Source organism: Nerophis lumbriciformis, linkage group LG18 (genome assembly GCF_033978685.3).
Source record: "Nerophis lumbriciformis linkage group LG18, RoL_Nlum_v2.1, whole genome shotgun sequence".
In the NCBI taxonomy this organism is placed as follows: Eukaryota; Metazoa; Chordata; class Actinopteri; order Syngnathiformes; family Syngnathidae; genus Nerophis; species Nerophis lumbriciformis.
The window spans coordinates 432,971-458,245 of NC_084565.2; the positions used below are offsets into that span (position 1 = coordinate 432,971).

At 42.7% G+C, this 25,275-nt stretch overlaps 1 protein-coding gene across 2 annotated transcripts in view; it reads right to left on the reverse strand.

Annotated features, from left to right (window-relative positions):
* Window positions 1–25,275, reverse strand: part of tgfbr3 (transforming growth factor, beta receptor III) — a 137,918-nt gene that overhangs the window by 40,166 nt on the left and 72,477 nt on the right. For both annotated transcript variants that reach the window (XM_061977453.2, XM_061977452.2), the window contains 4 exons: window positions 22,215–22,352; window positions 4,645–4,828; window positions 4,115–4,295; window positions 185–332 (listed from right to left, as the gene is read on the reverse strand). In XM_061977453.2, the coding sequence (XP_061833437.2) occupies window positions 185–332; window positions 4,115–4,295; window positions 4,645–4,828; window positions 22,215–22,352 (651 nt within the window). The remainder of the gene's footprint in view (window positions 1–184; window positions 333–4,114; window positions 4,296–4,644; window positions 4,829–22,214; window positions 22,353–25,275) is intronic.

Sequence of the window (25,275 nt, forward strand, 5' to 3'; positions counted from 1 at the left end):
TTGTGGGACATGATATAAGTATAAATAATAGTTGTGACTTCACTCACCACCACGCTGAGCTTGCCCACCACGTTGTGGGACATGATATAAGTATAAATAATAGTTGTGATTTCACTCACCACCACACTGAGCTTGCCCACCACGTTGTGGGACATGATATAAGTATAGTTGTGACATCACTCACCACCACGCTGAGCTTGCCCACCACGTTGTGGGACTTGATGACCCAGTTGACTGACTTGGTGCACTTGAGCAGCAGGACCACATCACGGTGTAGTGGAGCGTCGTCCTCCTGGGGCCGCAGCTCTACCACCACGTCCACCTGGAAGGCACTGTGGCACCAAAGAGGAGGTTATGAGGACGGGGTTTATCGGGTGCTCCAGGGGCCCCTATCATGTGCTCCAGGGGCCCCTCTAATGCTGACTGCATTGGCCCTCAGTGCACAGTTGTAAGGCTAAAAATGAGTTACCGGTATTTAAATAGTCCCAGTCCTGGTAGATCTCGTGTGAGAGGAGGGGGGGGGGGGGGGGGGGGGGTTTGATCATTGGAGCCATATGAATCCTCCCAACAACCACTTTAGCACATTTTGGAACGCCCACTTTTAACTCCTAAATGTGGGCGGGGCCTGCTGACGTCCCCCAGAGTAGACAAAGTCCTTTCTGAGTAGGATGTGTTGTGGTGGCGTCGTGTCAGACATTTCTGAGTAGGATGTGTTGTGGTGGCATCGTGTCAGACATTTCTGAGTAGGATGTGTTGTGGTGGCGTCATGTCAGGCATTTCTGAGTAGGATGTGTTGTGGTGGCATCGTGTCAGACATTTCTGAGTAGGATGTGTTGTGGTGGCATCGTGTCAGACATTTCTGAGTAGGATGTGTTGTGGTGGCGTCATGTCAGGCATTTCTGAGTAGGATGTGTTGTGGTGGCATCGTGTCAGACATTTCTGAGTAGGATGTGTTGTGGTGGCATCGTGTCAGACATTTCTGAGTAGGATGTGTTGTGGTGGCGTCGTGTCAGACATTTCTGAGTAGGATGTGTTGTGGTGGCGTCGTGTCAGACATTTCTGAGTAGGATGTGTTGTGGTGGCATCGTGTCAGACATTTCTGAGTAGGATGTGTTGTGGTGGCGTCGTGTCAGGCATTTCTGAGAAGGATGTGTTGTGGTGGCGTCGTGTCAGGCATTTCTGAGTAGGATGTGTTGTGGTGGCATCGTGTCAGACATTTCTGAGTAGGATGTGTTGTGGTGGCATCGTGTCAGGCATTTCTGAGAAGGATGTGTTGTGGTGGCGTCGTGTCAGGCATTTCTGAGTAGGATGTGTTGTGGTGGCGTCGTGTCAGACATTTCTGAGTAGGATGTGTTGTGGTGGCGTCGTGTCAGGCATTTCTGAGTAGGATGTGTTGTGGTGGCATCGTGTCAGACATTTCTGAGTAGGATGTGTTGTGGTGGCATCGTGTCAGACATTTCTGAGTAGGATGTGTTGTGGTGGCGTCGTGTCAGACATTTCTGAGTAGAATGTGTTGTGGTGGAGTCGTGTCAGGCATTTCTGAGTAGGATGTGTTGTGGTGGCGTCGTATCAGACATTACTGAGTATGATGTGTTGTGGTGGCGTCGTGTCAGGCATTTCTGAGTAGGATGTGTTGTGGTGGCGTCGTGTCAGACATTTCTGAGTAGGATGTGTTGTGGTGGCATCGTGTCAGACATTTCTGAGTAGGATGTGTTGTGGTGGCGTCGTGTCAGGCATTTCTGAGTAGGATGTGTTGTGGTGGCGTCGTGTCAGACATTTCTGAGTAGGATGTGTTGTGGTGGCGTCGTGTCAGGCATTTCTGAGTAGGATGTGTTGTGGTGGCATCGTGTCAGACATTTCTGAGTAGGATGTGTTGTGGTGGCATCGTGTCAGACATTTCTGAGTAGGATGTGTTGTGGTGGCGTCGTGTCAGACATTTCTGAGTAGAATGTGTTGTGGTGGAGTCGTGTCAGGCATTTCTGAGTAGGATGTGTTGTGGTGGCGTCGTATCAGACATTACTGAGTATGATGTGTTGTGGTGGCGTCGTGTCAGGCATTTCTGAGTAGGATGTGTTGTGGTGGCGTCGTATCAGACATTACTGAGTATGATGTGTTGTGGTGGCGTCGTGTCAGGCATTTCTGAGTAGGATGTGTTGTGGTGGCGTCGTGTCAGACATTTCTGAGTAGGATGTGTTGTGGTGGCGTCGTGTCAGGCATTTCTGAGTAGGATGTGTTGTGGTGGCGTCGTGTCAGGCATTTCTGAGTAGGATGTGTTGTGGTGGCGTCGTGTCAGACATTTCTGAGTAGGATGTGTTGTGGTGGCATCGTGTCAGACATTTCTGAGTAGGATGTGTTGTGGTGGCATCGTGTCAGGCATTTCTGAGAAGGATGTGTTGTGGTGGCGTCGTGTCAGGCATTTCTGAGTAGGATGTGTTGTGGTGGCGTCGTGTCAGACATTTCTGAGTAGGATGTGTTGTGGTGGCGTCGTGTCAGGCATTTCTGAGTAGGATGTGTTGTGGTGGCATCGTGTCAGACATTTCTGAGTAGGATGTGTTGTGGTGGCGTCGTGTCAGACATTTCTGAGTAGAATGTGTTGTGGTGGAGTCGTGTCAGGCATTTCTGAGTAGGATGTGTTGTGGTGGCGTCGTATCAGACATTACTGAGTATGATGTGTTGTGGTGGCGTCGTGTCAGGCATTTCTGAGTAGGATGTGTTGTGGTGGCGTCGTATCAGACATTACTGAGTATGATGTGTTGTGGTGGCGTCGTGTCAGGCATTTCTGAGTAGGATGTGTTGTGGTGGCGTCGTGTCAGACATTTCTGAGTAGGATGTGTTGTGGTGGCATCGTGTCAGACATTTCTGAGTAGGATGTGTTGTGGTGGCGTCGTGTCAGGCATTTCTGAGTAGGATGTGTTGTGGTGGCGTCGTGTCAGACATTTCTGAGTAGGATGTGTTGTGGTGGCGTCGTGTCAGGCATTTCTGAGTAGGATGTGTTGTGGTGGCATCGTGTCAGACATTTCTGAGTAGGATGTGTTGTGGTGGCATCGTGTCAGACATTTCTGAGTAGGATGTGTTGTGGTGGCGTCGTGTCAGACATTTCTGAGTAGAATGTGTTGTGGTGGAGTCGTGTCAGGCATTTCTGAGTAGGATGTGTTGTGGTGGCGTCGTATCAGACATTACTGAGTATGATGTGTTGTGGTGGCGTCGTGTCAGGCATTTCTGAGTAGGATGTGTTGTGGTGGCGTCGTATCAGACATTACTGAGTATGATGTGTTGTGGTGGCGTCGTGTCAGGCATTTCTGAGTAGGATGTGTTGTGGTGGCGTCGTGTCAGACATTTCTGAGTAGGATGTGTTGTGGTGGCGTCGTATCAGACATTACTGAGTATGATGTGTTGTGGTGGCGTCGTGTCAGGCATTTCTGAGTAGGATGTGTTGTGGTGGCGTCGTGTCAGACATTTCTGAGTAGGATGTGTTGTGGTGGCATCGTGTCAGACATTTCTGAGTAGGATGTGTTGTGGTGGCGTCGTGTCAGGCATTTCTGAGAAGGATGTGTTGTGGTGGAGTCGTGTCAGGATGAATAGTCCGACATGTCTGGCAGTGGTAGCAACACAACTAAAGTCAGAACCTGCAGAGAAACAGAGCAAAGTAGACTAGACGCTCAAAAACTAAGACAAAAAGGTCAGCCACTAGTTTTCTATTTTGTGTCCTCTTCTACTGATGTTTTTCTTCTTCTACTGAAGTCAGGAAACGGTGATAATATTTATATCTTCCCGTTTAGATTAAGAATTTATTATCATCCTAACAAAGATTTCTTGTTTTTCTGGCCATCTCCAGGTCTAAGTTGGATGTCAACTTGTGGGTTTGTGTCCACAACCTTCTACTATCCAGGTGAGAGACACCATTTATCATCTACAACTAACTTTCACCTGCTCAGAGGCCATGCAGCAGCTAGTTAGTTAGTTAGTTGGAAGGTTTAAGGGCTGAATGGTGCACTCCTGTTAGCTGACTGTTGCTAGCACTTATTTGTTACTTAGAATGTGTCCAAAAAGAAAAACATGCATAAGGATTGTGAATAAGTATGGTCACCTGAGACCTTAGACCAGTTAAGTTTACCTGCTGGAGTTGGGGGCCTGGAGCTCGATGATGTGGACCTCCTGGTCTTGATCCTGGTCCTGGTCCTGGTGGTCTGCAGACACGACGCAGCCTTTGGAAGGCTGTGGCTGCACGTAGCCCCCCAGGTAGTTGAGGGACAGGAACCTGCTGTCGATCTTGCACGTGTCCGAGAACATCGGGTCTGTAAGGCCAGAGGATGGGGGTTAGTGGGGTCATAAGGTCAGATGGGGGGTTTAGTGGGGTCATAAGGTCAGATGGAGGTTAGTAGGGTCATAAGGTCAGATGGAGGTTAGTGGGGTCATAAACTCCTCAACGCTTCTAATAGCGAGAAGCAGTGCCACTCCTCCTCAACGCTTCCTTTCTGGCAAGGTGAAACTCTCAAGACAAGGTGACACCTGACTGACCACCACATGGTCTTTGGGGGAAAGATGGAGGTCCTCATACCACCCTGATGAAGGTGGGACACACACACACACACACACACACACACACACACACACACACACACACACACACACACACACACACACCTTCTCCCACTTTGACGTAGACGTCTCGGGTCATCCTGATCTCGGAGAAGGAGGTGAGTGCCTGGTAGGTCTTGAGGGTCCAGGTGAGGAGGTGCTGGTTGCCGTGTGGGAGGAGCTCCTGGTGGACCTGGCAGGACCGGGAGAAGTTGCCAGGTGGGAAGCGCACCTCCGAGCCCTGGGACACCTGCAGGGGGAGGAGTCAACTTCTTAACAGAAAATACCAACTTTTGATAGAAACACAATCAATTTGTTGCAGACAGCAAAAAGCACATGTTTCTGTACAGTTTGTCCCCTGCCTGTGGAGATGTTTCACTACTTTGTACCACGGGTGGTCAACAACGTACTCGTTAGGGGAACCTGTAGTTCTAGTTGTTGGCAGGTATGGCAAAGAGACTGATCAAGACTTTAACACATTGTAGGTCGGAAAAAAACAAGAAAATCTGAGAATATTTGTTTTATTTTGACAGTGGTAAAAAAGATGGATTCTGACTATAGACGGAAAAATCACACGCCTGGTATTTCTTTTCCTTTTTTGTTAACGGGCGTGTCATCACATCATGACATTGCTGCTTTTACCAGCAGAGGAGCATGTTGGGCAGCGCACACACACAGAGTACTTACAAGCAGACACAGTGTGTAGACAGAAAAGAGAGAATGGACACATTTTGGTGTAAAAAGTCAAGATAAAGGTGAAGTTATAACACTGAAACACCCTCAGGAAGAGCTGCTTTAACACATGGCTAGCTAGCTAGCGGCTAACGTCCATCCGCAGTGTTTTAGCTACTTCACTAATCCTGGTCTCCATGGCGACAAATAAAGTACGTTTCTTACAAGTAACATTATCAGTCGAGGAGGAGGACTAGCTAAACATGTTTCACTACACAGCGTAGGAGGATACAATAGCTCACAATGTAAACAAACGCCATGGGTGGATCTACACCTGACATCCACTGTAATGATACCAAGTACAGGAGCGTTTTGTATTCAACAAATACTTTTCATGACAGAGGCACTAAAAAGGTGTGTTATTGTTTGTGCTGTGGCGCCATCTTTTGGACAAGTTTGCTCACTGCAGGTTCCTTCAGCTGGAAGAGTTTGTCCAGAGCGTTTCTACTCGTGTGGATTCTTCATTCATCACTCCAAGCTACGTTTGTAAGTTTTACAATATAACTAAAACTATTCTCACTTACTAAAGTGTCCCATGTGTGATGTCTGTAGGAGTGTTTTCATGCATATATACATGCTCTCGTACTGCTAGCGTCGTTAGCATTAGCTAATATGCTAACACGTTTAAAAATGTCTGTGTTAGTATTATTAACGTACATTCTTTTTGTGTTGTTTCACTTTCACAAATTCTTCAGTAAATTCACCAAAACGTCAGCGTGGAGTTATTGAGTCCATGACCATGACTTCTGTTTTGTTTGATCAGCCGTTTTACTGCCGTGTTACAGACACCGTTTGTAAACAGTAAAGGTATGTAAATAAATATGTACAAAATGGGTATATATATCTGCGGCTAATACATGTAAACATATTTATTTCTTCTTAAAGTGTGGTGGGCGGGGCTTAAATACCGGTGCCCTCTATCGGTACATTAGAAATGAGGATATTTACATCAAATACATTTTCCTTCTGCTCCTTATCTACCATAATAATATGGATGGTCCTGGATATGAAACACTGATCCAGGACCAACAGGACATCTTCAGAATGAAGAAGCTGTGGTATCTTCAGAAGAAACATGGACTTTGTTACTTCTTGGAGAGAAGCTGTGGTATCTTCAGAAGGAATGTGGACTTGGTCACTTCTTGGAGAAATTCTGTGGTATCTTCAGAAGGAACGTAGACTTGGTCACTTCTTGGAGAGAAGCTGTGGTATCTTCAGAAGGAACGCGGACTTTGTCACTTCTTGGAGAGAAGCTGTGGTATCTTCAGAAGGAACGTGGACTTTGTCACTTCTTGGAGAGAAGCTGTGGTATCTTCAGAAGGAACGTGGACTTGGTCACTTCTTGGAGAGAACATGTGGTATCTTCAGAAGGAACGTGGACTTTGTCACTTCTTGGAGAGAAGCTGTGGTATCTTCAGAAGGAACGTGGACTTTGTCACTTCTTGGAGAGAAGCTGTGGTATCTTCAGAAGGAACGTGGACTTTGTCACTTCTTGGAGAGAAGCTGTGGTATCTTCAGGAGGAACGTGGACTTTGTCACTTCTTGGAGAGAAGCTGTGGTATCTTCAGAAGGAAAGTAGACTTTGTTACTTCTTGGAGAGAAGCTGTGGTATCTTCAGAAGGAACGTGGACTTTGTTACTTCTTGGAGAGAAGCTGTGGTATCTTCAGAAGGAAAGTAGACTTTGTTACTTCTTGGAGAGAAGCTGTGGTATCTTCAGAAGGAACGTGGACTTTGTCACTTCTTGGAGAAATTCTGTGGTATCTTCAGAAGGAACGTAGACTTGGTCACTTCTTGGAGAGAAGCTGTGGTATCTTCAGAAGGAACGCGGACTTTGTCACTTCTTGGAGAGAAGCTGTGGTATCTTCAGAAGGAACGTGGACTTTGTCACTTCTTGGAGAGAAGCTGTGGTATCTTCAGAAGGAACGTGGACTTGGTCACTTCTTGGAGAGAACATGTGGTATCTTCAGAAGGAACGTGGACTTGGGTCACTTCTTGGAGAAATTCTGTGGTATCTTCAGAAGGAACGTGGACTTTGTCACTTCTTGGAGAGAAGCTGTGGTATCTTCAGAAAGAACGTGGACTTGGGTCACTTCTTGGAGAAATTCTGTGGTATCTTCAGAAGGAACGTGGACTTTGTCACTTCTTGGAGAGAAGCTGTGGTATCTTCAGGAGGAATGTGGACTTTGTCACTTCTTGGAGAGAAGCTGTGGTATCTTCAGAAGGAACGTGGACTTTGTTACTTCTTGGAGAGAAGCTGTGGTATCTTCAGAAGGAACGTGGACTTTGTTACTTCTTGGAGAGAAGCTGTGGTATCTTCAGAAGGAAAGTAGACTTTGTTACTTCTTGGAGAGAAGCTGTGGTATCTTCAGAAGGAACGTGGACTTTGTTACTTCTTGGAGAGAAGCTGTGGTATCTTCAGAAGGAAAGTAGACTTTGTTACTTCTTGGAGAAATTCTGTGGTATCTTCAGAAGGAACGTGGACTTGGTCACTTCTTGGAGAGAATATGTGGTATCTTCAGAAGGAACGTGGACTTTGTCACTTCTTGGAGAGAAGCTGTGGTATCTTCAGGAGGAATGTGGACTTTGTCACTTCTTGGAGAGAAGCTGTGGTATCTTCAGAAGGAAAGTAGACTTTGTTACTTCTTGGAGAGAAGCTGTGGTATCTTCAGAAGGAAAGTAGACTTTGTTACTTCTTGGAGAGAAGCTGTGGTATCTTCAGAAGGAACGTGGACTTTGTTACTTCTTGGAGAGAAGCTGTGGTATCTTCAGAAGGAAAGTAGACTTTGTTACTTCTTGGAGAGAAGCTGTGGTATCTTCAGAAGGAACGTGGACTTTGTTACTTCTTGGAGAGAAGCTGTGGTATCTTCAGAAGGAAAGTAGACTTTGTTACTTCTTGGAGAAATTCTGTGGTATCTTCAGAAGGAACGTGGACTTGGGTCACTTCTTGGAGAGAAGCTGTGGTATCTTCAGAAGGAACGTGGACTTGGATCACTTCTTGGAGAGAAGCTGTGGTATTTTCAGAAGGAACGTGGACTTTGTCACTTCTTGTGACGTGTGATACTACGTCTTATACTACATCTTTTACCACGTCTGATACTACGTCTGATACTACGTCTTATACTATGTCTGATACTACGTCTGATACTACGTGTGATACAACGTCTGATACTACGCCTGATACAACGTCTGGTACTACGTCTGATACTACGTGTGATACAACGTCTGATACTACGTCTGATACTACGTCTGATACTACGTCTTATACTACGTGTGATATTAGGTCTGATACTCCGTGTGATACTACGTGTGATACTACGGCGGGGACAGCAGGAAGTGGAAAAGTGAGTGTGGTGAGCACCAAGGACTTCATCAGCTTAATGAGAGCATAATTAGTGGTGTTGCAACCTCAGAGTCAAATTAGCTGCAGGCTTTCACCGCTGATGGAGACCTCAGGAATTTGACCAAGTAAGCACTCCAGGCTGGAAACCCCCACCACTACTACTCTCCCCCTACACCACCTTCCCCTCCACCACTACTCTCACCCTACACCACCCTCACCCACCATCACTACTCTCCCCCTACACCACCCTCACCACCACCACTACTCTCCCCCTACACCACCCTCACCCACCACCACTACTCTCCCCTTACACCACCCTCCCCTCCCTCCCCACCACCACTACTCTCCCCCTAGATAGTATAGAGCAGGTAGAAGAGAACATTAGCGTGTGGTCATATAACAGCAAGTCATTAGCGATGGATGCCGTCAGAAGTTGGAAGGCAGGAGCATGATGTCACCTCACTTTACTGACTGAGTCCAGTTGAAGGCAAGAAATGGATACAAACAAAGGGTCTGACTAAGCAAACCATGAACAGAACAATCCCCAAAAAACACTAAAGATCCAAGAACCTGTGTGGTCTTTTTTTTTCCTTTTTAGACTGGAAAAATCATTAAATAAATATAACTTGCTCAAAGTTACTAAGTTCATGAACAAAAGCACTAAAGCAGTCCAAGAAAAGCAACCATATACTTTATGTATATATATATATATATATATATATATATATATATATATATATATATATATATATATATATATATATATATATATATATACATACACACAGTATATGTATGTACTGTATATATATATATATACTGTAAATACATATATTGTATATATACTGTAGTGTCTTCCTTCCACATCTACACCAACAACATCAGTGTCTTCCATCAACATCTACACCAACAACATCAGTGTCTTCCATCAACATCTACACCAACAACCTCAGTGTCTTCCATCAACATCTACACCAACAACATCAGTGTCTTCCATCAACATCTACACCAACAACATCAGTGTCTTCCATCAACATCTACACCAACAACATCAGTGTCTTCCATCAACATCTACACCAACAACATCAGTGTCTTCCATCAACATCTACACCAACAACATCAGTGTCTTCCATCAACATCTACACCAACAACATCAGTGTCTTCCATCAACATCTACACCAACAACATCAGTGTCTTCCATCAACATCTACACCAACAACATCAGTGTCTTCCATCAACATCAACACCAACAACATCAGTGTCTTCCATCAACATCTACACCAACAACATCAGTGTCTTCCATCAACATCTACACCAACAACATCAGTGTCTTCCATCAACATCTACACCAACAACATCAGTGTCTTCCATCAACATCTACACCAACAACATCAGTGTCTTCCATCAACATCAACACCAACAACATCAGTGTCTTCCATCAACATCTACACCAACAACATCAGTGTCTTCTATCAACATCTACACCAACAACATCAGTGTCTTCCATCAACATCTACACCAACAACATCAGTGTCTTCCATCAACATCTACACCAACAACATCAGTGTCTTCCATCAACATCTACACCAACAACATCAGTGTCTTCCATCAACATCTACACCAACAACATCAGTGTCTTCCATCAACATCTACACCAACAACATCAGTGTCTTCCATCAACATCTACACCAACAACATCAGTGTCTTCCATCAACATCTACACCAACAACATCAGTGTCTTCCATCAACATCTACACCAACAACATCAGTGTCTTCCATCAACATCTACACCAACAACATCAGTGTCTTCCATCAACATCTACACCAACAACATCAGTGTCTTCCATCAACATCTACACCAACAACATCAGTGTCTTCCATCAACATCTACACCAACAACATCAGTGTCTTCCATCAACATCTACACCAACAACATCAGTGTCTTCCATCAACATCTACACCAACAACATCAGTGTCTTCCATCAACATCTACACCAACAACATCAGTGTCTTCCATCAACATCTACACCAACAACATCAGTGTCTTCTATCAACATCTACACCAACAACATCAGTGTCTTCCATCAACATCTACACCAACAACATCAGTGTCTTCCATCAACATCTACACCAACAACATCAGTGTCTTCCATCAACATCTACACCAACAACATCAGTGTCTTCCATCAACATCTACACCAACAACATCAGTGTCTTCCATCAACATCTACACCAACAACATCAGTGTCTTCCATCAACATCTACACCAACAACATCAGTGTCTTCCATCAACATCTACACCAACAACATCAGTGTCTTCCATCAACATCTACACCAACAACATCAGTGTCTTCCATCAACATCTACACCAACAACATCAGTGTCTTCCATCAACATCTACACCAACAACATCAGTGTCTTCCATCAACATCTACACCAACAACATCAGTGTCTTCCATCAACATCTACACCAACAACATCAGTGTCTTCCATCAACGTCTACACCAACAACATCAGTGTCTTCCATCAACATCTACGTCAACAACATCAGTGTCTTCCATCAACATCTACACCAACAACATCAGTGTCTTCCATCAACATCTACACCAACAACATCAGTGTCTTCCATCAATATCTACACCAACAACATCAGTGTCTTCCATCAACATCTACACCAACAACATCAGTGTCTTCCATCAACATCTACACCAACTACATCAGTGTCTTCCATCAACATCTACACCAACAACATCAGTGTCTTCCATCAACATCTACACCAACAACATCAGTGTCTTCCATCAACATCTACACCAACAACATCAGTGTCTTCCATCAACATCTACACCAACAACATCAGTGTCTTCCATCAACATCTACACCAACAACATCAGTGTCTTCCATCAACATCTACACCAACAACATCAGTGTCTTCCATCAACATCTACACCAACAACATCAGTGTCTTCCATCAACGTCTACACCAACAACCTCAGTGTCTTCCATCAACATCTACACCAACAACATCAGTGTCTTCCATCAACATCTACGTCAACAACATCAGTGTCTTCCATCAACATCTACACCAACAACATCAGTGTCTTCCATCAACATCTACACCAACAACATCAGTGTCTTCCATCAACATCTACACCAACAACATCAGTGTCTTCCATCAATATCTACACCAACAACATCAGTGTCTTCCATCAACATCTACACCAACAACATCAGTGTCTTCCATCAACATCTACACCAACTACATCAGTGTCTTCCATCAACATCTACACCAACAACATCAGTGTCTTCCATCAACATCTACACCAACAACATCAGTGTCTTCCATCAACATCTACACCAACAACATCAGTGTCTTCCATCAACATCTACACCAACAACATCAGTGTCTTCCATCAACATCTACACCAACAACATCAGTGTCTTCCATCAACATCTACACCAACAACATCAGTGTCTTCCATCAACATCTACACCAACAACATCAGTGTCTTCCATCAACGTCTACACCAACAACCTCAGTGTCTTCCATCAACATCTACACCAACAACATCAGTGTCTTCCATCAACATCTACGTCAACAACATCAGTGTCTTCCATCAACATCTACACCAACAACATCAGTGTCTTCCATCAACATCTACACCAACAACATCAGTGTCTTCCATCAATATCTACACCAACAACATCAGTGTCTTCCATCAACATCTACACCAACAACATCAGTGTCTTCCATCAACATCTACACCAACTACATCAGTGTCTTCCATCAACATCTACGTCAACAACATCAGTGTCTTCCATCAACATCTACACCAACAACATCAGTGTCTTCCATCAACATCTACACCAACAACCTCTTGGCCACCAAGACCATGGGCACCACCAGCCAGCAGGCCAAGTTCAGAGAGTTTGTTCCATGAATGGTTCTTGTGCAACAAAGAGAAATTGTCTGCAAGGTCAACAAAACTGGGAGTGTCCCTGGGTGGAAGAACACTTGGATCCTGTCACTATTTCATACAGAGTCCTGACTGACAGCCAGTGAGGGAGGACGTGTTCTACAACAAAAGCTGATGGTTTTTGGGGAATAGAAACCTGCCAGCCAACAGCAACACTTTTGTTGTGTGAAGAGTTTCCAACAAGCCAACGAGCGTCCAGGGAGCTCCACGCCTGGAAGGCTTAGGGACCGGGAGAACACAGTCACGGAGGTCTGGTCTTCAGCTCGGTTTCTTTGGATCTTGTCGCTCCCCAGCCAGCGACTTTGACAACAGCCAACAGTGTCAGAAGGCCAAAGTGGTTTGGAGGCAACAAACATGCCTAAACACTAAAGTTAGTCTGTGGATGAACGTAAACCGCCGTACAACTCCCCGTTTAACTTCCCCCTTAAACTGTGGTTGCTAACACCTTCATAAAAAACTGAAAGAAGAAGAACGGCAATTACTGCTATCATGGCAGAAGCTCCAAAACAACCAAAGAAAGGGAAAGTTTTTTTCTGAGGAGACAAAAAAAGAAAAAGGGAGGCTACCCGGATATAAGGACAGTCAGGGATCAACATTGCCCGGCTTTCACTCGCTGGCATGAGCTCAAAGATAAGAGATTTCAGTCCAACGATGCCTTGCTTCTGTTGATGCTGGACTAGTAAGTGGCTTTCCATGTTCAAATTAAAATGCTAACTAATATATATATATATATATATATATATATATATATATATATATATATATATATATATACAAACCCTGTTTCCATATGAGTTGGGAAATTGTGTTAGATGTAAATATAAACGGAATACAATGATTTGCAAATCCTTTTCAAGCCATATTCAGTTGAATATGCTACAAAGACAACATATTTGATGTTCAAACTGATAAACTTTTTCTTTTTTTTGGGCAAATAATCATTAACTTTAGAATTTGATGCCAGCAACACGTGACAAAGAAGTTGGGAAAGGTGGCAATAAATACTGATAAAGTTGAGGAATGCTCATCAAACACTTATTTGGAACATCCCACAGGTGAACAGGCTAATTGGGAACAGGTGGGTGCCATGATTGGGTATAAAAACAGCTTCCCAAAAAATGCTCAGTCTTTCACAAGAAAGGATGGGGCGAGGTACACCCCTTTGTCCACAACTGCGTGAGCAAATAGTCAAACAGTTTAAGAACAACGTTTCTCAAAGTGCAATTGCAAGAAATTTAGGGATTTCAACATCTACGGTCCATAATATCATCAAAAGGTTCAAAGAATCTGGAGAAATCACTCCACGTAAGCGGCATGGCCGGAAACCAACATTGAATGACCGTGACCTTCCATCCCTCAGACGGCACTGTATCAAAAACCGACATCAATCTCTAAAGGATATCACCACATGGGCTCAGGAACACTTCAGAAAACCACTGTCACTAAATACAGTTGGTCGCTACATCTGTAAGTGCAAGTTAAAGCTCTACTATGCAAAGCGAAAGCCATTTATCAACAACACCCAGAAACGCCGCCAGCTTCTCTGGGCCCGAGATCATCTAAGATGGACTCATGCAAAGTGGAAAAGTGTTCTGTGGTCTGACGAGTCCACATTTCAAATTGTTTTTGGAAATATTCGACATCGTGTCATCCGGACCAAAGGGGAAGCGAACCATCCAGACTGTTATCGACGCAATGTTCAAAAGGCAGCATGTGTGATGGTATGGGGGTGCATTAATGCCCAAGACATGGGTAACTTACACATCTGTGAAGGCACCATTAATGCTGAAAGGTACATACAGCTTTTGGAACAACATATGCTGCCATCTAAGCGTCGTCTTTTTCATGGACGCCCCTGCTTATTTCAGCAAGACAATGCCAAGCCACATTCAGCAAGTGTTACAACAGCGTGGCTTCGTAAAAAACGAGTGCGGGTACTTTCCTGGCCCGCCTGCAGTCCAGACCTGTCTCCCATTGAAAATGTGTGGTGCATTATGAAGCGTAAAATACGACAGCAGAGACCCCCGGACTGTTGAACGACTGAAGCTCTACATAAAACAAGAATGGGAAAAAATTCCACTTTCAAAGCTTCAACAATTAGTTTCCTCAGTTGCCAAACCTTTACTGAGTGTTGTTAAAAAGGAAAGGCCATGTAACACAGTGGTGAACATGCCCTTTCCCAACTAATTTGGCACGTGTTGCAGCCATGAAATTCTAAGTTAATTATTATTTGCAAAAAAAAAATAAAGTTTATGAGTTTGAACATCAAATATCTTGTCTTTGTAGCATATTCAACTGAATATGGCTTGAAAAGGATTTGCAAATCATTGTATTCCGTTTATATTTACATCTAACACAATTTCCCAACTCATATGGAAACGGGTTTGTATATATATATATATATATATATATATATATATATATATATATGTCTTAATAAGGTTATCCAAAAAATAGTGCTTGATACCGTAGTAGAGCGCAATATATGTATGTGTGGGAAAAAAAATCACAAGACTATTTCATCTCTACAGGCCTGTTTCATGAGGGGGGGGTTCCCTCAATCATCAGGAGATTTTAATGGGAGAATTCACATACCATGGTTTATATAGGGCACAGAGTGGGTGGGTACAGGCTGGTGTAGGGGCGTGGTGATTGGCTCATGTGTTACCTAGGAGGTGTTTCCGTCTGTGGCGGCATGCTGTTACAATTTCGCTGCGCTTGTTGAGGGATGACAGGTCTGGACGGTAAATAATAAACAGTTTCTCTTTCAAGCATAGGTTGCATCTTTTATTACCACTATTGTAAGGTGTGCTGGATGCAAGAATTTGCCATGTTATTGAATATTCAACATTATTGTCTTTGAGGTCCCAAATGTGTTTGCTGAGTTCTGTGGTATTCCGCAGGTTTTGGTTCCTGAAAGAAGCCTTGTGATTGTTCCATCTGGTTTTAAACTCTCCCTCGGTTAATCCTACATATGTGTCGGATGTGTTAATGTCCTTGCGTGTTACCTTAGATTGGTAGACAACTGATGTTTGTAAGCACCCCCCGTTGAGAGGGCAATCAGGTTTCTTTCGACAGTTGCAGCCTTTGTTGGTTTTGGAGTCGCTCTGTCCGGGGGCCGACGGCTCATTTGCAATTGTTTTGTTGTGGTTTGAGATAATTTGTCGTATATTGTTCATACAGCTGTAGCTCAATTTAATGTTGTTCTTGTTGAATACTTTTCTTAGGGTGTTGTCTTTGGGAAAGTGATTGTCAATCAGATTGAGGAATTTGTGTCCAATGTTAGTTGAGACGTTTTTGCTGTATGGGGGGTTGTACCAGATGATGTCGTTTCGTTTTCTGTTCTTTTTTGGCTGGTTTCCTGGCGTGGGTTCATAGGTGAGGGTGAAATTGTATCCGCTTTCATCAAGGGCTCAGCAAACACATTTGGGACCTCAAAGACAATAATGTTGAATATTCAATAACATGGCAAATTCTTGCATCCAGCACACCTTACAATAGTGGTAATAAAAGATGCAACCTATGCTTGAAAGAGAAACTGTTTATTATTCACCGTCCAGACCTGTCATCCCTCAACAAGCGCAGCGAAATTGTAACAGCATGCCGCCACAGACGGAAACACCTCCTAGGTAACACATGAGCCAATCACCACGCCCCTACGCCAGCCTGTACCCACCCACTCTGTGCCCTATATAAACCATGGTATGTGAATGCTCCCATTAAAATCTCCTGATGATTGAGGGAACCCCCCCCTCATGAAACAGGCCTGTAGAGATGAAATAGTCTTGTGATTTTTTTCCCCACACATACATACATACATATATATATATATATATATATATATATATATATATATATATATATATATATATATATATATATATATATATATATATACATATATAAATATACATCTATATATATATACATATATACATATATAAGTATATATACAGTGAAGAAAATAAGTATTTGAACACCCTGCTATTTTGCAAGTTCTCCCACTTAGAAATCATGGAGGGGTCTGAAATGTTGATGGTAGGTGCATGTCCACTGTATGAGAGATAACCTAAAAAGAAAAATCCAGAAATCACAATCTATGATTTTTTAACAATTTATTTGTGTGATACAGCTGAAAATAAGTATTTGAACACCAACATTAATATTTGGTAGAGTAGCCTTTGTTTGCAATTACAGAGTTCAAACGTTTCCTGTAGTTCTTCACCAGGTTTGCACAGACTGCAGGAGGGATTTTGGCCCACTCCTCCACACAGATCTTCTCTAGATCAGTCAGGTTTCTGGGCTGTCGCTGAGTAACACAGACTTTCAGCTCCCTCTAAAGATTTTCAATTGGATTTAGGTCTGGAGACTGGCTAGGCCACTCCAGAACCTTGATATGGTTCTTACGAAGCCACTTCTTGGTTTTCCTGGCTGTGTGCTTTGGGTCATTGTCATGTTGGAAGATCCAGCCATGACTCATCTTCAATGATCTGACTGAGGGAAGGAGGTTTTTGGCCAAAATCTCACAATACATGGCTGCAGTCATCCTCTCCTTAATACAGTACAGTCGTCCTGTCCCATGAGCAGAAAAACACCCCCAAAGCACGATGCTACCACCCCCATGCTTCACAGTAGGGATGGTGTTCTTGGGATGGTACGCATCATTCTTCTTCCTCCAAACACGCATAGTGGAATTATGACCAAAAAGGTCAATTTTGGTCTAATCTGTCCACAAAACTTTCTCCCATGACTCCTCTGGATCATCCAAATGGTCATTGGCAAACTTAAGACGGGCCTTAACATGTGCTGGTTGAAGCAGGGGAACCTTCCGTGCCATGCATGATTTCAAAGCATGACGTCTTAGTGTATTACCAACAGTGACCATGGAAACAGTGGTCCCAGCTCTTTTCAGGTCATTGACCAAGTCCTGCCGTGTAGTCCTGGGCTGATTCCTCACCTTTATTAGCATCATTGAGACCCCACGAGGTGATATCTTGCATGGGGCTCCACTCCGATTGAGATTGACCGTCATGTTTAGCTTCTTCCATTTTCTAATGATTGCTCCAACACTGGACCTTTTTTCACCAAGCTGCTTGGCAATTTCTCCGTAGCCCTTTCCATCCTTGTGGAGTTGTACAATTTTGTCTCTGGTGTCTTTGGACAGCTCTTTGCTCTTAGCCATGCTGAATGTTTGGGTCTTACTGATTGTATGGGGTGGACAGGTGTTTTTATGCAGGTAACGACCTCACACAGGTGCATCTGATTCAGGATAATACAGTGGAGTGGAGGAGGACTTTTAAAGGCGGACTAACAGGTCTTTGAGGGTCAGAATTCTAGCTGATAGACAGGTGTTCAAATACTTATTTTCAGCTGTATCACACGAATAAATTGTTAAAAAATCATAGATTGTGATTTCTGGATTTTTCTTTTTAGGTTATCTCTCATACAGTGGACATGCACCTACCGTGAACATTTCAGACCCCTCCATGATTTCTAAGTGGGAGAACTTGCAAAATAGCAGGGTGTTCAAATACTTATTTTCTTGACTGTATATATATACATACACATATATAAGTATATATATATATATATATACATATACACACACACACACACACATTTCTACAGATTTATAAGTATATATATATATATATATATATATATATATATATATATATATATATATATATACATACACATATATACACACACTGTATATACATATATACTCATATATACATATACACTAAATTAATCGCCAACTATTTTTATAATCGATTTTAATCGATTTAATCGATTAGTTTTAGTTGTTGCAGCCCTAATATATATATATATATATATATATATATATATATATATATATATATATATATATATATATATATAAATATACATATATATATACACATATATAAATATACATATATAAATATACATATATAAGTATATATATATATATATACATACACATATATAAGTATATATATATACATATATACACACACACACACACACACACACACACACACACACACACACACATATCTACACATTTATAAGTATACATATATATATATATATATATATATATATACACATACAGATATATAAGTATATATATATATATATATACATATATACACACACACACACACACATATCTACACACAAGTATATATATATATATATATATATATATACTGTATATACATATATACTCATATATACATATACACATAAGTATACTCATACATATATATACATATACACAGTGTTATTTATAATTTAAAACAATAATATCTACATTATGTAAAATTGTTTCACAATTAAAAAACACAATTATATTACAATATTTTAAGTAATATATTTTGTAGTTCTTTCATCTCCTCCTGGACAGTGGATTAGAGCAGAAGTGAACACCTGAGCAAACTATGTTAAGCTTTACTTAGCAAAGGCAAACACTAAAACTGAACACAAGGAAGGAAGGAAAGAAAGGGACACAATGTGCTACAGTAAGCAGCTCGGCAAGTTTGCACCCCAACTGCATTATGGGTGATTGTGTTTCTTGGAGCCAAGCTCGTTAAAATAGGAGAACAAAACCCACGTGAGCAGTAAACACTGACAAACGTCCCAGCACACCTCCAGAACATTATCACGCTGTTCATGAAACAGTAATGATAAATCACCACCTACTGGACACCTCATTAGGAACCCCCACTGCAGAGACACTTGCCCTGGCCCAGTTGAAGAGCGCTGTGTGGTATTTGGAGGAGGTGTCACTGCGACCAGTTGAAGAGTGCTGTGTGGTATTTGGAGGAGGTGTCACTGCGACCAGTTGAAGAGTGCTGTGTGGTATTTGGAGGAGGTGTCACTGCGACCCCGGCGCCAAGAGGAAGAACATCGCCATCTGGGATCAGTTAGCACTCTGCGTCACGCTGCCGTGGACGCCATTATCACGCCATCAGACATGTGGAGCAGCTGCATGCACACGCGTGCAACTCACACGTTGTCCTGTTGTGTATAAACACACTCAGGGCGGGAAATTCCCTTCTTCAGCAACACAAGCCAGGGAGAAACCCTCCTGAAACTCTCAAAGATGGCCGTCAGCTGCTTTGTGTCTGTCAGCGCGGCTACAACTGCCATGATGGCCAAATAAATACACTCGGAACCATCTGTGCAGCAGGCAACTACACTTTTGTACTTGCGTTCACTCATCTGGATACACCAGTACGATACAGTTCTCCTGTATCGAAGCCAACCATAACGTATCCCAAAAGACATCCTGCAATTTTGTGTATCTCCGTCTGACTGTCTCTCAGGAGGATAAGTCAAATATCATTAATACGCTCAAACTAACCAGTTTAAAAATGTCACAACTTCATCAAAATAGATCAAAGATATGCCATTTTTGGCCCACATCGGCATTTCAAGTACTGATACCAACACGCCAAATTTGAACGTGATCCAAATAAAACTGTGACCGCTGTCCTACGAACAAAAAAAACACCGGACAGCTTGGTGGGAAAGTAACTATCATTTCTCAAAGATAATCTAATAAAAACAATTATCAAGTTAGTATTATTTTAAAAAAAATAAAGTAAAAATGGTAAAACAAGTCACGGAAAGACTTTTCTGAAACTCTCAAAGATGGCCGTCAGCGCAACTTTAACTGCCATGATAGCCGGCTGCTCTCGCACAAATAAATAAATACACTCGGAACCAGCAGGCAACTACACTATTATACTTGCATTAACGCATCTGGATACGAGTACGATACAATTCTCGCGTATTGGAGCCAACTATAACGTATCCCAAAAGACATCCTGCAAATTTGTGTATTTCTGCCTGACTGTCTCTCAGGAGGATAAGTCAAATATCATTAATACGCTCAAACTAACCAGTTTAAAAATGTCACAACTTCATCAAAATAGATCAAAGATATGCCATTTTTGGCCCACATCGGCATTTCAAGTACTGCTACCAACACGCCAAATTTGAACGTGATCCAAATAAAACTGTGACCGCTGTCCTACGAACAAGAAAAACATCGGACAGCTTGGTGGAAAAGTAACTGTTGATGACAAATGGTGTGTTTTCAACAAGACATGGACTGCCAAGTATTTCTTGACAGAAATGAAAGGTAAAGCCGTGTACTTAATGTGTGGTACACAGGTTGCTGTGTTTAAAGAATATCATTTGAATCGCCACTACACGACCAAGCACGAGGAAAAATACCGGAATATGTCTGATGAAGAGCCCGCAAGGGAGGATGATTCGTTGATGGTAAAACTGCAAACCCAACAAGGACTTTTTGCCAAATTTCACACCCCCAGAGATGCAGCCGTCAGGACAAGTTTCGTCATTTCTCACAAAATCGCCAGAAAAAGTAAGGCGTTTTCTGACAGAGAGTTTATTAAGGAGTGCTTATTGGACTCTCTTGCGCTGATATGCCGGAGACTTTGACTGTTTTTCACTGGCTTTGGATGAGAGCTGTGATGTACGTGACACCGCCCAGCTGCTCATCTTCTTACGTGGGATAACAACAGACTTTCAAATCACGAAGGAGCTGGCAGCCATGCAATCAATTAAAGAGACAACCACAGGTAATGACTTGTTCACATAGGTAAATGCGTGTTAGGACTGAAATGGGACAAGCTGGCAGGCGTGACAATCCAATCCAATCCACTTTATTCATATAGCACATTTAAACAACAAAATATTTCCAAAGTGCTGCACAACAATATTAAAAACAATATTCAAATAATATCCTTAGCTCCACCAATGACTGAATAAAAACAAAAAAGAATTACATATAAAACCAATATAAAAAAACAATATAAAATAAATATGATTAAAAACGATTATTAACAACAGATGGTTGTCCAAATCTGATGGGGAAAAATGTTGGATAATGCAGGATAAAGTGTCAGAAATGAACCCTGTGCAGAAATGGACATTTTTGCATTGGGAAGTGTTGTGTAAGACAGTGTTAAAAATAAAACCATCAAAAGCAATCTGCTTTTGTATAAAGTTAAGTTAGGTTAAATTAAATTATTATTATTATTATTAGTGTTATTATTATTATTATTATTATTTATCTTACGGTATATCAAATATAATATTGAGCAAAATTTAATTGAAATATTGTCGGTGTGGCCCTCCAGCAGTGTTCGGCTTGCTTATGCAGCCCCCGGTAAAAATTAATTGCCCACCCCTGATATACAGTATGTAGCTTACAAGTCAAATGTCATTAAAACGCTCAAATTAACCAGTTTAAAATGTCATAACTTCATCAAAATTGGAGAAAGAGACGCCATTTTTGGCCCACGTCGGCATTTCAAGTACTGATACTAACACGCCAAATTTGAATGTGATCCAAATAAAACTGTGACCGCTGTCCTGCGAACAAAAAAACATTGGACTATGAATTCTAGAGGATACTCTAACAAACAACATATTCATATTCATTTTTCCCCAAAAATGTAAAAACAAAGTGAAAAAAAAAATATTTAGTTTCCAGTGCTGCTAATGTTAATGCTAATGCTAATGCTAATGCAGCAAACCAATGGCGACTCTCAGCTGTACTCACATGAAAGGTGCGTTGGACGCCCGGGGCCAGGTTCTCCGTCTTGATCTTCCAGACGAGCGGCCCGGGGGAGTTGAGCACGAACACCAGAGGCTTGCGGTGGCGCGACAGCGACTGGATGGGCTTCAGGTGCAGCTCCACCTGGTGGACGGGAGGGAGAACAGCTGATGAGCCACAAAAACAAGACCTCCCTGACATTGTTGTGGTCTCCCCAGGTCTGATTAGTCCCACACTACACACATATTATCCTTCTTGTTGTTGCATTTGACTTCTTTTATCAGTCTCTGATAAGAAGTGTTTTCCTGCATGCGAGCACAGAGGAGTCTTTGTTTGGCCTCTTCACTCAACTCTGCTTTGCTCTCGTCCCCAAACACATTTTCACAGTCTGCTACACAACAGGAAAAACAAAAAGTCTTGGTTCCTTCCGTTCTCATTCTGCATCTTGCTGTAATATCTCGCACGTCAGCCACTAAAACATCTTCTAAAGCCAGAAGGTTCGCTGCTAAGTTTTGAGCATCCTTCCCACGCTTATCAAGTCAGCACAAATTGTGGCTCAGTGGAGCCACAAAGACGTGTGTTATTTAACGACGCGCTCACAAACTTTGTCAGTGGCGGGCCGCCATGATGTAGCGGCCTTTGTTAGTGAATGAAGAGCAAACAATGGACAAGTGAGCTGAGTGCGGACACACAGTCCTGGTCAAAAGTCTACACACACTTGTAAAGAACATCATGTCTTACAATCATTTCTACAACTCTTATGTTTTTGTGATGTAGCGATTGGAGCACATACTTGTTGCTCACAAAAAACATTCATGAAGTTTGCTTCTTTTACACGGCAAAAACTGAAATCTAAGTAAGGTTAAATATGTCAAATAAGGCTGATATTTGCTTATTTTCTGTCTGATAAGATCATTCTTCTCACTAAGCAGATTTGATGTTAGTGTTTTACTTGTTTTAAGTGTTTAGGTCCTAAATGATCTCAGTAAGATATTACAGCTTGTTGCTGAGATTTTATGACCTTATGTGGAGGGGGGCGTGGCCTGCAGGCCTGCCGTGGAGCGGGGTGTGTAAGGACCGGCCTCGAAGCCAGCGGCAGGTGAGTAGATAGCCCAGCTGGGACTTGTTAGCTAATCACCTGTGGCCTTTATTAGCAGCAGCCGGGCAGAGACACGTTGTTAGAGTTGGAGTTGCTGGTGAGCAGACTATTGAGACCAAGAGAGGGAAAAGCAGAGACACGCCAGACTGGAAAGTCCAAGAGATATTTTGCTGGAAAGCAAACCATACTGCTGTATGAAAATAAAAGACTTGTTACACCAGACTACCGGGCTCACGAAAGATCTGTCGGCACCAGGAGAACCCTCCCGCACTCAGAGACGTCTACACCTGAAACTAGAATATCAAGTGTTGCAAAGCTGTGTCATCAACACTCAAAAGTATAAAGCTACTTTTTTAAAGTAATCATTTCTTATTTCAAGCATGAAAAAAAATATATCATGACTTTGACACAATTGTGTCTCATAATTAAAACAGATTAAAAAGGATCATCTTCCCACTAATATCCATATATTTGGGCAATCAAAGTCAAAGGTCCCAAAGTACCCCAAAAAAGCGGATCATACTTCCCCTAAAGGTCCAAAAGTACCCCCCAAAAATAGATCCACGCCCCCTAAAGTCCCAAAGTACCCCTCCCCCCACCAAAATGTATCATCTTCCCCCTAAAGGTCCCAAAGTACCCCAAAAAAGGGTCTCATACTTCCCCTAAAGGTCCAAAGTACCCCACAAAAATAGATCCACACCCCCTAAAGGTCCCAAAGTAACGCCCCCCCCCCAAATAAAATGCATCATCTTCCCCCTTAAGGTCCCAAAGTACCCCCAAAAAGGATAAACTTCCCACTGATATCAAGAGATTTGGGCCATCAAAGTCAAAGGTCCCAAAATAACCGAAAAAAGGGGATCATTCTTTCCCTAAAGGTTCTAAAGTACCCCCCCAAAAAATGTTTTTTAATCATCTTCCCCCTAAAGGTCCCAAGTACTCCGCAATAATGTATCATCTTCCCCTTAAGGTCCCAAAAAACCCAAAAGGATCATCTTCCCACTAATATCAAGATATTCAGACAATCAAAGTCAAAGGTCCCAAAGTATCATCCTTTCCCTCAAGACCCCAACAAGGATCATCTTCCCCCTAAAGGTCCCAAAGTACCTGAAAAAGGATCATCTTCCCACTGATATCAAGAGATTTGGGCAATCAAAGTCAAAGGTCCCAAAGTACCCTAAAAAAGGGATCATTCTTCCCCTAAAGGTCCCAAAGTACCCCCCCCCAAATGTATCATCTTCCCCCTAAAGGTCCCAAAGTATCCCCCCCCCCCCAAATGTATCATCTTCCCCCTAAAGGTCCCAAAGCACCCCCCCCCAAATGTATCATCTTCCCCCTAAAGGTCCCAAAGCACCCCCCCCCCCCCCCCCCCCAAATGTATCATCTTCCCCCTAAAGGAACAATAGTTGATGAACTTCCTGTTCCGGTAGCTGAACCGGCGCTCGCGAATTTTACTTCAAACATTTAAGTTTAATAATGTAAGGAGAAAGTTTGCAATTAATTTAACAAGTGCATATCTGGAGTAACTAGCCGGTGCGCTGTTACAAAGACGAGATGGCGCCCAAGGCTGATTATAGCGAACTTAAAAAGTCAATCGACACTCTGATCGAGGAAGTTGCTACGATCAAGGAGCAGCAGAAAACCATCATGGCCCTTGTTGTGCAGCTGGATCAGATGAGGGCTGACAATCTGGAGAAAGATAAGAAAATCGCAATCCTGGAGAACAGAGTTGCTGATATTGAGCAGTACACACGGGTTAATGATGTGATCATCACCGGACTTAGCATCAAACCCCGGTCTTACGCACGAGCAGTAAACCCAGCGAATGGAGAGGAGCCGGCGGAGTTGGATATCATTTCAATGGAGCGACAGGTGGCGGTATTCATGCAGTCCAAGGACATACAACTGGACTGTAACAGTATCGAAGCATGTCACCTTTTGCCCAGGAGAGGAACAAACGACAAGCCGAGC